Source organism: Oncorhynchus nerka, linkage group LG27 (genome assembly GCF_034236695.1).
Source record: "Oncorhynchus nerka isolate Pitt River linkage group LG27, Oner_Uvic_2.0, whole genome shotgun sequence".
NCBI lineage: Eukaryota > Metazoa > Chordata > Actinopteri > Salmoniformes > Salmonidae > Oncorhynchus > Oncorhynchus nerka.
In genome coordinates this window covers 34527962-34543050 of record NC_088422.1, presented here as the reverse complement: position 1 = coordinate 34543050, position 15089 = coordinate 34527962, and the positions used below count along the sequence as shown (strand labels likewise).

General features: G+C 42.9%; 1 protein-coding gene across 2 annotated transcripts in view; it reads left to right on the top strand.

Moving 5' to 3' along the window:
* The first annotated feature begins 6110 nt into the window (after nucleotides 1–6110).
* LOC115111653 (GAS2-like protein 2) overlaps nucleotides 6111–15089 on the top strand; it is a 44063-nt gene continuing 35084 nt past the window's right edge. Inside the window, exons 1-2 of one of the 2 annotated variants that reach the window (XM_029637959.2) lie at nucleotides 6111–6407; nucleotides 7145–8118. In XM_029637959.2, coding sequence (XP_029493819.1) covers nucleotides 7435–8118 — 684 coding nt within the window. In that variant the 5' untranslated portion in view covers nucleotides 6111–6407; nucleotides 7145–7434. Of the gene's footprint in view, nucleotides 6408–6903; nucleotides 8119–15089 lie in introns of those variants that run through there. The other variant, XM_065011598.1, reaches the window with a different exon arrangement.

Here is a 15089-nt window from a genome sequence, read left to right as displayed (position 1 = left end):
GTTCTCAAATGGTGGGAAAAGTAGGAATTGTACAGCTCTACAGCAATGTTCTCTTTCAGAATTGTCAACAAGGAGGCACTGTAATATGCAGCTTTGAAAGAATGCTGGCATGATGTCTGTTTGACCAACAACTGTTGAAGATACATCAGCTGTCATAGAGGATTTGTCTTTATGTTGTATTGCAATCATATAGTCAATGAACACACTTTCAACACTGCTTTGTGGAACGAGTTTGACAACTAAACTGCACATTTACCAGTAAGAATGAAGATCAACTGCTTTCAGGCTTTGCTTTACAGAATTGCCTTGATGTCTTTGCATTTTCTTTTCGACTTTGAGAAACCTCCCAATCCAATCAAGAAACAATGGATGTTATTAACCACAGATGTCAGCCACCCCTGTCTGTGAATGATTCCACATTTGCATCTGTTCAGCATATGTCCACAGTGATCTGAGCCCTTTGATAATCACCCTTCTCTTCCCAATGAAAATGAATTGATTGGCTTTGTTTAAATATACCAGTTGGGTCAGTTATTTATAATCCAGTTTTATGTTTGTCTGCCTGTAATCACTGACCGCACAGTCAGGGTGCATTTATTGTGCTGTGGTAAAGTGTCATCCAGAGAAAAGTAAATGCTCCAGCCTAAACTTTAACTTCCTTTTAAAGCACAATGTTCTGTGTGGGTGAAGTCCGGTCACAGCTCACGCTTCCGAGTTCCTTGAGGACTGGTATCCAGTTGCTCATGCTCGGGAACAGATCACTGTGCGAGTTGTCTGACACAGAAAAAATGATTTATCCCGGTCCAAAAAAATCTCAACCAACACGTCTCTATCTCAAAGAAACAAGTATTTTTCCCATCAAAACTAGGCCCTCCTTTTTCCATATTGAAGTCGCACGCAGAGCATGTGCTGAGCCAAGCATGGGGCAGCTGCTGTTTCAGACAGTGCTTGTCCGGCCCGGCCTGTAGAAACTGGAGTCAGCAGAGAATCAAAAATCTAGTTTGTTTGTATTCCAGACTAGAGACTACTAGGCTTATCTATTTCATATTGACAAAGAGCGACCTATAATCTTATTTTGAAGTGTCACCTGGTTGGGAAGCAAATTTGTCCTGCCCTGACACTTGGGTCTGACCCATAAAAAGGATAATCTCACTAATTTCCCCCGCATTCTTAACGGGATGTGCACATATGGTCGTTTGAGGGAAGGATTACATCACTAGTGTAGACAGGGTTGGGTAGGGTACTTTCTAAATGTTACCTGTCATTGTAATCAGTAACGTGATCTGATTACATTTACTTTTAGATTACTTTCCCCTTGAGGGGCATTAGGAGACAATGTTACCAATTGAACTTCATCTGTTGCAGGATAAATCAATGTTAAAGATTACATAGCTGGCCATATATGGATGTTAAATTTTACTTTATGGGTTGGTTATGTAGGCTTCTTCTAACCCATGGCTTTCTACTACATATAAGATTAAATGATATCTTTACATTAAAAACCAAAGTCTTATCAGAATTCCAATAAATGTTATACCCCTTGAACTTCAAGAATAGGACTTGGAAATATGGAAGTATAGATTAGCCAAATTTCACCTGAGCATGACCCCAAAACAAAGGATTTATTAGCCAGCCCTACTCTGTTTATGATTTTTTCTCATGGAGGATTGATTGGGCTCATTGATTCAAGTTGAAAAATAAATGCTGTGCTCATGGAATGGCATGCTTTGTCAAGAGTGCAAAACTGTCATCAAGGCAAAGGGTTGTTACCTTGAAGAATATAAAACATATTTGGTTGAACACTTTTTTTGGTTATTACATGCTTCCTTATGTGTTATTTCATAGTTTTGATGTCTTCACTATTATTCTACAACGTAGTAAATAGTAAAAATAAAGAAAAACCCTTGAATGAGTAGGTGTCCAAACTTTTGACTGGTACTGTATATATAATTTATAAATCCCCCCCAAAATGTAGCAACTACAGATTGCCCTTTTAAGTCTATCAAAGCGTGCAAGTTTGAGCATGTGTCCATTAGGCCTATGGATATATTTTTTAATCAGCATGAATTAGATTGAGCAATAAAAGCCACACTCATTCCATAGGCTTGGATCTGAACTACGCAGCTGTTGCAAGAGCGCATTTTTTTACTGGCTGTCCACTGGTTTCAAAAACAATGACTGATAGGCAGCTTAAACTTCTTGAATTCAACTATTATTAGGTTCAAATACACATTTAGAATTTTTGAACAGCCACCCACAACAACCACAACCCGTAAAGTACAAATAGCTAAATGAGAGAGCAGCAGTGTGATTCACATCAATGCGCTATGTAGATATCAATAAGTGATATCCGTATCGCCGTAGACTACACCACTACTGTCATCCTTACCTCCAAGCCTTAAATCAAATGGCATAATATTTGGATGCCGACAGCAGTTGCACCATTGGAAGACATTACTTGGACTGTAAGCCAACAAAAGCCTATTCCTGATCTTTTCCTGCGATCCATCAAACACATTTGGTGTGTCATCATAGTGGTGGTCTCTGATTTGTGGTCAGACTCGCTCAGGTGGAACAAATTTAAACTTTCGCCTTTTTAAAATTTGAATGTCATTGAGAAAACAGAAGTGTCAAAGATTTTTATCCGCTAACATCTGAATTTAAAAGTAATCCTCGAAGTAATCTAGTTTTTCAAAAGTATCGGTAATCTGATTACAATATTTTTGCTGTTAATGTAACGGATTATAGTTACCGTTTTTGTAATCCTTTACATGTAATCCGTTACTCCCCAACCTTGCTGGTAGAGTAGAGTTCCCCCACAGATGATCCATTATATTGACCCGTGCCCGGTTTTCCTTTAGGGATGGAATTTAGACATACGATGTTTTAACGATGCAACTTTCTTAACAACGGCCGAAGATGTTAACACGCGTATCCCAAAACACTACGCAGAGAGGTTCGCTAAGTGAGTCGTTGAGAAGTGTCAATACTGATAGGATCGAAAGAAGCAGCACTGCTCTCGGATCAGCCTTCCCTCTTTCCAATTGTGCCTTTCAAAAAATTATAATAACATTAGAAGATCAGCTCCTAGAGAGTTACACTACATATACAAAAGTATGTGGACACCCCTTCAAATGAGTGGATTCGGCTATTTCAGCCACACCCGTTGCTGACAAGTGTATAAAATCGAGCACACAGCCATGAGATCTCCATAGAAAAACATTGGCAATAGAATGGCCTTACTGAAGAGCTCAGTGACTTTCAATTTGGCACAGTCATTGGATGCCACCTTTCCAACAAGTCAGTTAGTCAAATTTCTGCCCTGCTAGAGTTGCCACAGTCAATTGTAAGTGTTGTTATTGGGAAGTGGAAACGTCTAGGAGCAACAACAGCTCAGCCATGAAGTGGTAGGCCACACAAACTCGCAGAACGGGACCGCCGAGTGCTGAAGCACGTAGCGTGTAAAAATCATCTGTCTTCGGTTGCAACACTCACTACCGAGTTCCAAACAGCTTCTGGAAGCAACGTCAGCACAATAACTGTTCATCGGGAGCTTCATGAAATGGCCGAGCAGCCGTAGACAAGCCTAAGATCACCATGCACAATGCCAAGCATCGGCTGGAGTAATGTAAAGCTCACCGCCATTGGACTCTGGAGCAGTGGAAACGCGTTCTCTGGAGTGATGAATCACACTTCACCATATCTGGCAGTCTGACGGACTAATCTGGCTTTGGCGGATGCCAGGAGAACGCTACCTGCCCCAATGCATAGTGCCAACTGTAAAGTTTGGTGGTGGAGGAGGAATAATGGTCCGGAGCTGTTTTTCATGGTTCGGGCTAGGCCCCTTAGTTCCAGAGAAGGGACATCTTAACGCTACAGCATACAATGACATTATAGATTACTCTGTGCTTGCAACTTTGTGGCAACAGTTTGGGGAAGGCCCTTTCTTGTTTCAGCATGGCAATGCCCATGTACAAACCGAGGTTCATACAGAAATGGTTTGTTGAGATCGGTGTGGAAGAACTTGACTGGCCTGCACAGAGCCCTGATCTCAACCCCATCGGGATTAATTGGAATGCCGACTATGGCCCGGTTTAATTGCCCAACATCCGTTCCCAACCTCACTAATGCCTTTGTGGCTGAATGGAAGTAAGTCCCGTCAGCAATATTCCAACATCTAGTGGAAATCCTTCACAGAAGAGTGGAGACTGTGTTATAGCAGCAAATGAATGCCCAGGATTTTGGAATGAGATGTACTTTTGATCATGTATTGTTTCACCTATGGCTACAAATATTGAGGCGGCTAATGCTTAACCAATAATAATGCACTAAATCAAGAACAGGCACATCATTGCGCACATGTTAAATATCATAAAATATGCTATATCCGAGGCAAACATTTCTGACGACAGGAGACAAATAGCGAAGTAAAACAATTTTATTACCATTAAATTGAGTTCAATATCGTTCAAATATTTAGGTCTATGTAGCCTATACTGTATTCATCTTATTATTTAGCCTATTATATTAGTGACTGGAACGACCTGCAAAAAAATACTCAAACTGGACCGTTTTATCTCCATCTCTTCATTATGGACACTTACACAGTTGTAGCTGCTTCAAGTGATTTATTGTTGTCTCTTCCTTCTTGCGTTTTGTGCTGTTGTCTGTGCCCAATAATGTTTGTACCAGGTTTTGTGCTGCTTCCATGTTGTGTTGCTGTGTTGTTGTTTTAGGTCTCTCTTTATGTAGTGGTGTCTCTCGTCGTGATGTGTGTTTAGTCCTATATTAAATGTTTTAATCCCAGCCCCTGTATGAGGCATTTTGACTTCTGGTAGGCCGTCATTGTAAATACGAATTTGTTCTTAACTGACTTGCCTAGTTAAATAAAAATATATCCTTCGTTTGTTAGGTTAATTAAAAAACTATCCTTCGCTTGTCAGCAAAGAAATGGTCACAGAAAGACACACCTTAATTTTGTGTTTAGTGGAGATATTCTGTGTATAAAGTGACGCGTAAGGGCGAAGAATCATTAACGACGTAGGCTACTTAGCTGTTCTACGAGTGGTCTGGTGCAGTCGTTAAATAACGACCGTTTTGAATAGCAAGTTTAGTAACGATGGTTTTGGGAAATAGCTCGGATATTTAAAGACGTTCTAACGACGAACGTAACCTTAAAATGCATTTGGGAAACCGGGCTTACTCTGGTGGCCACTCTAACAATTAAAATAATTTCTTCAAAAATGGAAGGCAGTCGGTAGGAGGCAAGAACAGGTTGGGACCATTGTAGCCAATGAGAGTGTGGCTCAACTGTTTCCACTAGTCACCGCAGCCACAAAGTCAAAATTGGCTATATCGTAAACATTCATGAAAACAAACATTTGCTTTCTGTTTTTAATTTAGGGTTAGGCATAAGGTTAGTAGTAAGGTTAGATTTAAAATGACATTTTAAGAAGATGAATTGTAGAAATGAGCCGAGTTTATGACTTTGTGGCTGTGGTAACTAGTGACAACTGGCACAACCGACATAGGCCTAAAGTGTTTTTTTCAAAGTTGCCGGGATGTCACGTGTCCTACTTAAGTCAGTAAACTCGTAACAACCTAATCAATCCGAAACATCTATTCGATCAAATAAGCAATCTGTTTTGTGAACTAAATTCTACACTCTCATTGACCTCCATACAAAAACTCCTCGTTCGGTGACCAAAAAAACGCCACCTCCTGGAGAAGACAGATTTTGTGCCCAGTTATCATTCTCGTTTAGCCTCTTCCTCTCTGGATCCCCAACACTTCGTTCTCCTCACCGATTTTACATTCGGTTTTCAATTATACACAGTACACACAGGAAAAAAATCATACATATAATTGTTTTCGCCTAACGGCTCCCGCAATCCATATATATCACAGCCCAACGTGCAACATTCGTAGCCTACATTGTTGCAAATTGAAGTAGTGTAACTGTTGCTATCTCTCAATGCTGCATCGTTACATTGTACTATTCATTTGGAGTGATTTCAATAAGCTATTAGTAATTGGACATCTTTTTCGTATGTTAAAATGGTTATGCTTGAATTTGACGCACTTCGAACATGTGGGCTGCCTGTTGACATGCTAATAACGTTTCCCTGACGTTTTTGTCTGCTTTTTCAATCCCGAGGAAATGGACTCGCCTCCCATTTTTTATTGCCCAGTGTCCTGGGAGGAAAGTAATTTGGCGTTGAAGACGATAATGAAAAAATAGCCTACAAGCGATGGTTGATTTAAAACGACTTGTGTCTTACACTTTTGAACTCATTCAAATTGTAGTCTATTACCGCTTTTGTTCGTGGGGCTGGTTTCGATTTGTTTTACTGAATGAGTCTGATCGAAAAACGGTCCGTTCTTGAAAAAACATTCTATTTTCAAAGGTAGGTAACAATTAAATGTGCTAATTATTGCTTTGTGAAAAGTTGTTAGTTATATAGAACATATCGGTCATATTCACACACCCGGTGCGGTCATTACCACGAATTGAAATCCTATCGATGAATGGTGGTATTTTCTTGGCGGTGTATGATATGCATTTTAAAACCCTGGCTGTTTGGCTAATCCAGCCACCTGTTTATCACATTTTAATTTATTCTAGCGCTGTCATGTTTTTTTCTCGGCACGTGAACTAGTGGTTCGCGGGTCAACAGTTTGTTCTCTAGCAATTGCTATACGTGTTTAATTACGAATAGATAACAGTTTTTCACTCTAGTATAAACCCTATATGAAATTATCAGGCGGTAAGTACCGGGTTACGCTTTTTTTCTCCCATGTACAGGCGTTTATCCCTCATAATGGGATATGCCACTGAATCGCTCAACCTGTCTAAACTAGAGCAGTTCAGCATGTTCAGAACAGGAGGCGGTGCAAAATGGGAGCTAGGGAGACTGTTACACGGCAAGTGAACTGTGAAGCCTGCCACTGGTCAGTGCTGAGGGTCATTCTATTGAGGGATACTGCGAAGACGTGATTTGGACCATCCATGCAAACCAGCAACATGATTATCGCGACGCATTGTATATTCACAGACATAGGAGGTCAAGGATACCTGGAGGATTTATGGGTTGGGTGTGTATCCATCTGTAGCTAACCATACCCTTTTCTTCCTCACCCGCAGTTGGAACTCCGTGAGAAATAGAGATGCGCTCATTAAAGGAAATGGGAACCACACAGACATCCGGAAAACGCATCCACGCGCCACTGCTGCCTCGCATGATGTCAATGTGTTTTAACAATACAAAGTATTCCTTCAAGGACCTCGATTGAGATACCGCATATGCCCGCTTGTCATGGGTGCGTCTACGCGGTTATTTTGCTCTGCTCCATATGGTTTTGGAGCGCTTATGCAATGAGACAACCGGGAATTATTAAGTAGGACTAGCCTGCATTGATACATATCACGACAATATGGCTGATCAGAGTAACATCCAGTCTGCTGCTTCCAAAAGCATCCGGCCGTTCAAGTCCAGCGAGGAATACCTGTATGCCATGAAGGAGGACTTGGCCGAGTGGTTTAACACGCTATATGACCTGGATATAACAGCAGACACCTTTATGGAAGGGCTGGAGACTGGCTGTGCCCTCTGTCGGCATGCCAACAATGTGAATCGAGCAGCGCTGGACTTCCAGATGGAGTACCCGGAGGTTGCACAGTCATTGAGGATGCCAACCAAGGATGTGGTTTTTCAGTCGCGCAACGTGGTCCCTGGGTCGTTTTTGGCTCGGGATAACGTGTCCAATTTCATCGGCTGGTGTCGTCAGGAGCTCTGGATCAAGGATGTTCTGATGTTCGAAACCAACGACATAGTGGAGAAATGCAACGAGAAGAACTTTGTGCTGTGCCTGCTGGAGGTGGCGCGGCGCGGGGCCAAGTTCGGCATGCTGGCCCCGATGCTGATCCAGCTGGAGGAGGAGATCGAGGAGGAGATCCGGGACCAGGAGAACCAGGGGGAGCCCAGTCCAAGCCTACTTCCAATAAGCAGGGCTTTCGTTCGCAAGGAGAGTGTGGTTGATGAACCAGAGCCTGCCTCTTATGCACATTGGCAACAGAAACAGAGGGTGCTGTGTGACATGAGAAACTTAGATGAGTTGGTAAGTAACATCACAGGTGTATTGATTTTCTGATATACCTAAAATGTAGTTTGGGAAAGGACTGCACACAATCCCCTCATAACATTACATTTCCATAAGTGTGCAGTAGGCCTAGGATGCAGCAAGTTTTCATCTTCAATACATTCACCCATATTGACCAAAAACAAGTTATGAGAGAAATCAAATGTCCTAAAACAAGACCTCCCCTGCCCTTGTGCAAGATAAACAATTTATGTTGTGTTCCATTGTGCCAAAGCAACCCATGGAGCAGTTGAAAGTAGGCCTAACCTACAGAAATGCTCGCCCAGAGTCAAAAACATTACTGTGCCAGTAGTGAAGGGCCCTCTTTGAAAAACACATCTCCCTGACATGTTGATGTCACTACACCCTGTTCTCCTGTGTGTGTTCAAGGTGGACGCTGCCTTACTGATCTGTGTCGGCGTGTTTGCCTCCCAATTCCACAAATTATCTCACTCACAGGCTCTAAAATGTTAGGTGGGTATCTCGTGACATTTCTCAAGGACTCCTCCAGGGTGAAATATCAGTTCAGCCCCTGCCTCTACAAAGTGGTTGGCAGCCAGGGGAGCTACTGCTCATTGTTATTTGTTAATGTGGAACAGTGCAGCTGTTTGATAAGTATTATCATAGATGGATACATGCTGACGTTACACTTTTATACACAATCTATTATCCATTTATAACTTGATGCTTCCATTTGCATTCAGGTGGGGTGTAGTGTTTTCCCCTGGGCTGCAAAGCAGTGCTCTACCTCTCAACGTCCAGTCCCACTGGCTGGTCCACATTGCGGCCTGGCTGCCAGATAGACGTGTGTGTGTGTGTGTGTGTGAGCATGAGAGAGACATCGTTAGAGACAGAGAGACTAACAGGCAGACAGGGGTTAGCTGGTGGAACATGTGCTTGGGTTATGAGGGGGAGAGGAGTTAATATTTTGGTGCGGATGAGCCGAGTGAGGACAATGGCATCCTTTCACACCACAGATGAGAGAGAGAGCAGGGGAGAGACAGTCAGCAGACATACTCATGCCCACTTGGCACTCTATAGTACTCAGATGGCCGAGCACTAATTGCTGGATCACAACCATGAACACTGGCTTCTGAGGGCATACAGATGTACTATGTACCCAACCTCTGACCTAGTACCAGTACCCACATACACTTACTGCCATAACCGGTTTTATACGCTATTATTACTATTTCAGACCTCTTTAAACAAGGCTAACTGCTGATGTTCCTATGAGAATGTGCGAGGGCAAAGGGGGTGAGACCTGGTGTCTTACCTTATCATTATGGTGTACAGTGTACACACCCATCCACCCACACCACTAAGAGCTAGTCAGGGACATGCACTTGCTGTGTCCCATTTTCTAAGGGGCAGTATGACTCACCGTGCACGCTGAGTGAACTACATACATTTCTGCTACCCCGAAAGCCTCTTTCTGTCTATCTGAATAAAGTGCTGGAGGAAAACTGCCTGCATCAGCAACATGAGGCAGTTCTCTCAGTAAGAAATCAGGAGGGCACAGAAAGGGGGAGGAACACAGCACAGCAGCATTATTAGCCACAGTCCTGCATGGTATTAAAGAGTATAGCATTACAGTACTGCACTGTGTTCCTGTAAATGTGCTACGGCATACTGTTCAAATGATTGCAGCTCGTTGAAATACATTTTGGTCGATAGATCTCCTCATACAGTATTTAATATCTCTTTTGGATCATAATGATACTGAGGCAGGCCAGTCAATGTCATCCCATATCCAGACTATATAGGCCAGGAAATTAACAGAAATCCAACTTTTGTATGACTGGAGGGCTTTAGATTCAATAACGATCAACAAAGCCAGCCACTGAATCACCACTATGCCGCAAAGCATCATGGATCATCCATAACCGTAGTCGCAAGTATTCTCTGCATTGCACTCGCCCTGGCATTCCCCTCTTTTTTTCTCTCAATATAGTAGCTTCCCAGGAGATTAGTCTCTGTGGAATTACTGGAAACCTCATTGTCTCTAGTGATGAGAGATAGAGGGAGAGTAATAAAGTTGAAGGGCTTAGTGATATTTTCATTGGTCCACAGCTGTGACACCAGCAGTGTACAGAGCAGTCATGCTTGCCTTGTGGCGTGTCAGGGGTTTTTCTCGCCCTCTTTTTCTTTCTTTTTCCCTTTTCTCCCTCTCTTTCTCTCCTATGTCTCTTGGCAAATCCATCAAAACTCTCCTTGAACCCTCCTTTACACTCTAACTTCATTGACAAATTGTTTGTCTTGACGACAGTGGTTCAAAGGGTTATCATAGGTGAAATTATCAATCACTGACACTCCACTTCTATTAATTAACGACCAGAGTCCTGGCACCCAGCACATTAAATATTGAAGGCTGTTTAGAGGAGGTGTTTAGGAAGACAGCTGAGGACAGAAGTTCTTTAACCCTGGTGATCAGCTTTGGTCTGTGGGTTAACTGACATAAACAATTTAAGTACCGGCAGGAGTCTGGCTCAGGGATAGTTTCCTGATCACTCTTAGGATGCCATTCGGTTACATGACAGCATGTAATGTCATTTATTGTAATGGATCACTCATGACTAGAGGTCGACCGATTATGATTTTTCAACGCCGATGCCGATTATTGGAGGACCAAAAAAAGCCGATACGGATTAATCGGTCGATTAAAAAAATAATAATGTATTTGTAATAATGACAATTACAACAATACTGAATGAACACTTATTTTAACTTAATAAAATACATCAATAAAATCAATTTAGCTTCAAATAAATAATGAAACGTGTTCAATTTGGTTTAAATAATGCAAAAGCAAAGTGTTGGAGAAGAACGTAAAAGTGCAATATGTGCCATGTAAGAAAGCTAACGTTTAAGTTCCTTGCTCTGAACATGAGAACATATGAAAGCTGGTGGTTCCTTTTAACAGGAGTCTTCAATATTCCCAGGTAATAAGTTTTAGGTTGTAGTTATTATAGAACTATTTCTCTCTATACCATTTGTATTTCATTAACCCTTGACTACTGGATGTTCTTATAGGCACTTTAGTATTGCCAGTGTAACAGTATAGCTTCCGTCCCTCTCCTCGCCCCTACCTGGGCTCGAACCAGGAACACATCATCAACAGCCACCCTCGAAGCAGCGTTACCCATGCAGAGCAAGGGGAACAACCACTCCAAGTCTCAGAGCGAGTGACGTTTGAAACGCTATTAGCGCGCACCCTGCTAACTAGCTAGCCATTTTACATCGGTTACACCAGCCTAATCTCGGGAGTTGATAGGCTTGAAGTCATAAACAGCTGCTGGCAAACGCTCTAAAATGCTGTTTGAATGAATGCATACGAGCCTGCTGCTGCCTACCATCGCTCAGTCAGACTGCTCTATCAAATCATAGACTTAGTTATAACATGATAACACACAGAAATACAAGCCGTAGATCATAAATATGGCCGAATCCGGAAACTCATCTCGAAAACAAAACGTTTATTCTTTCAGTGAAATACGGAACCGTTCCGTATTTTATCTAACGGGTGGCATCCATAAGTCTAAATATTCCTGTTACATTGCACAACCTTCAATGTTATGTCATAATGACATAAAATTCTGGCAAATTAGTCGGCCCAAATTGTTGCATATACCCTGACTCTGCGTGCAATGAACGCAAGAGAAGTGACACAATTTCACCTGGTTAATATTGCCTGCTAACCTGGATTTCTTTTAGCTAAATATGCAGGTTTAAAAATATATACTTCTGTGTATTGATTTTAAGAAAGGCATTGATGTTTATGGTTAGGTATTGGAGCAACGATACGCACCACATTGATTATATGCATCGCAGGACACGCTAGATAAACTAGTAATATCATCAACCATGTGTAGTTAACTAGTGATGATTGATTGATTGTTTTTAATAAGATAAGTTTAATGCTAGCTAGCAACTTACCTTGGCTTACTGCATTCGCGTAACAGGCATGCTCCTCGTGGAGTGCAATGTAATCAGGTGGTTAGAGCGTTGGCCTAGTTAACTGTAAGGTTGCAAGATTGAATCCTCCGAGCTGACAAGGTAAAAATCTGCCCCTGAACGAGGAAGTTAACCCACCTTCCTAGGCCGTCATTGAAAATAAGAATGTATTCTTAACTGACTTGCCTAGTTAAATAAAGATTAAATAAAGGTGTAAAAAGAAAATAGGCCAAATCGGTGTCCAAAAATACCGATTTCCGATTGTTATGAAAACTTTAAATCGGCCCCAATTAATCGGCCATTCCGATTAATCGGTCGACCTCTACTCATGACTGCATGGCCAGGCACGACTCCAACACCATCATTAAGTTTGCCCATGACACAACAGTGGTAGGCCTGATCACCGACAACGATGAGACAGCCTATAGGGAGGAGGTCAGAGACCTCTCCCTCAACGTGATCAAGACAAAGAAGATGATTGTGGACTACAGGAAAAGGAGGGCCGAGCACGCCCCCATTCTCATCGACGGGGCTGTAGTGGAGCAGGTTGAGAGTTTCAAGTTCCTTGGTGTCCACATCACCAACAAACTAACATGGTCCAAGCACACCAAGACAGTCGTGAAGAGGGCACGACAAAACCTATTCCACCTCAGGAGACTGAAAAGATTTGGCATGCGTCCTCAGATCCTCAAAAGGTTCTACAGCTGCACCATCGAGAGCATCCTGAGTGGTTGCATCACTGCCTGGTATGGCAACTGCTCGGCCTCCGACTGCAAGGCACTGCAGGGGGTAGTGCGTACGGCCCAGTACATCACCAGGGCCAAGCTTCCTGCCATCCAGGACCTCTATACCAGGCGGTGTCAGAGGAAGGCCCTAAAAAATGTCAAAGACTCCAGCCACCCTAGTCATAGACTGTTCTCTCGGCTACCGTACTGCAAGTGGTACCGGAGTGCCAAGTCTTGGTCCAGGAGACAGCTTCTACCCCAAGCCATAAGACTCCTAAACATCTAATAAAATGGCTACCCAGACTATTTGCATTGCCCCTCCCTCCCCTCTTCTATGCTGCTGCTACTCTCTGTTATTATCTATGCATAGTCACTTAAATAACTCTACCTACATGTACATATTACCTCGACAACTGGTGCCTCCGCACATTGATTCTGTACCGGTACCCCCTGTATATAGCCCTGCTATTGTTATTTCCTGCTGCTCTTTACTTATTTGTTATTTTTATCCCTTGTGTTATTACTCTATACTACACTTAGTCATTAGGTATGGGCTTATGTATAGGTGAGAAATATGATTCAGGGTCCCATTTTAAAATAGGCCAATGTAGTTTTTAGACAGTGAGCAGTCAACCTCTTCCTGCCCTGACTGCAGGTCGGCTAGCGTCTCCAGGATGTGTGATGAAACCCCAGATAGGTGTCATATCGCAGGGAAAAGCTGAAGTGTATCTGTTGTCTGAGGGCGACTCAGTTCCTCTGTTTGTTTTCCTGGTTACCACAAAGCCCTGATATAAATACCCCAGGTTGATTCCCACTGCCTGTCACTCAGCTCTTACTCATCACACACACACACACACACACACACACACACACACACACACACACACACACACACACACACACACACACACACACACACACACACACACACAACTTCCCATTGAAGTTTGAGGAACCAGTGTCATGCTATCCTGAAAATTCCCCCACCCACCAATCCTCAGTTCCTACCTCTAGTGGGGCCTACAGCCATTTATAATCTCAACTCCCTGAATGTTCCATTTGACCCTATTCCTGCAGGTGTGCCTTGATACAATGAGACAGGCAGCTGCTGGCTTGTGCATACAGTCCAAACAACTTTTATCCTTTGACAGTAGAAGATTTTCTCAAGTATGAACCATCCCATATTTACCTACCTCCTCCAGATATTATGATAATGATAAGTCCCAAAACTGTCTAGATCCAATGGCAATAAGACATGCCAAACTAACTACCCAAACACCCTTTTCTGTGTGTTTTCTTGGCCCTGCAGTGTGTTGTTGTCTCAGCTGTGGGCTTGGAGAGCATTCAGGCCTTGAGGTTAGTGGCCTACGTACAACAATGATACAGGCTCATGAACAACAACGAATACATAAAACATACTCGGCCACGAATGCACATGCACAGCTTTTAATGCGTATGCACATTCACATACTACACATATTCACATACTACAGGCAGGCTTCACATATAGGGACACACACATTTGCCAGCCAGCATGCAGCCTCAAAGACAATAACAGCAGACCCTAGGAGCTCTGCCTCAGGTCTAAAAGGATGCTTTGTATGCTGCTCTCTCTCTCCCTCCATCTATCTCATTCTTTCAGACAAAATGTTTCATGTGGCTTCACCCTCAGACTCCAAGACTCAGTCATTCATTTAATAAATGCTCAACAACCCCCACAGCCCCCATCCCTTCCCCCACATACTTCCCTTGGGGATGATAAGGCAATGCTTTATTGGTGGCAGAGGAGATGAGAAGGAAGAGACTGCCAGTGTTGCCAACACTGTAAACTATGGCTGTCATCTCACAGTGAGATGGAATGATTGGCCCTGATGGGGTGGGTGTCGACACAGGAAGAGGAGCAGACACCAGGAGGGTGAGTGGGAGGCGGGGTGACGTGGGCTATATGTCTTCTGTGAACACTGTGCCTCATTAACCTTATGGTCCAATTCATGTATTCAGAAAACAGAGAGAAACACAATAACAGATAGTATGCCTGGAGTGTCTTTACTGTACACTCTGCTACAGCCGACTGTGATGGATTTTACACACAGGGATAGATGGTGTGTGTGTGTGAGAGAGAGAGAGGAAAAGTAGGTCATCATGGCTGGCAGTGTCAGGCTCATGGGCTTTGCTAGGGGAGCATATCTCAGTGTTTCTGTTTGCATCGTCACACACACACTTATTGGGAGAGTTTTCTACATGAGGTCAGTGCACGGACTAACTGGGCCC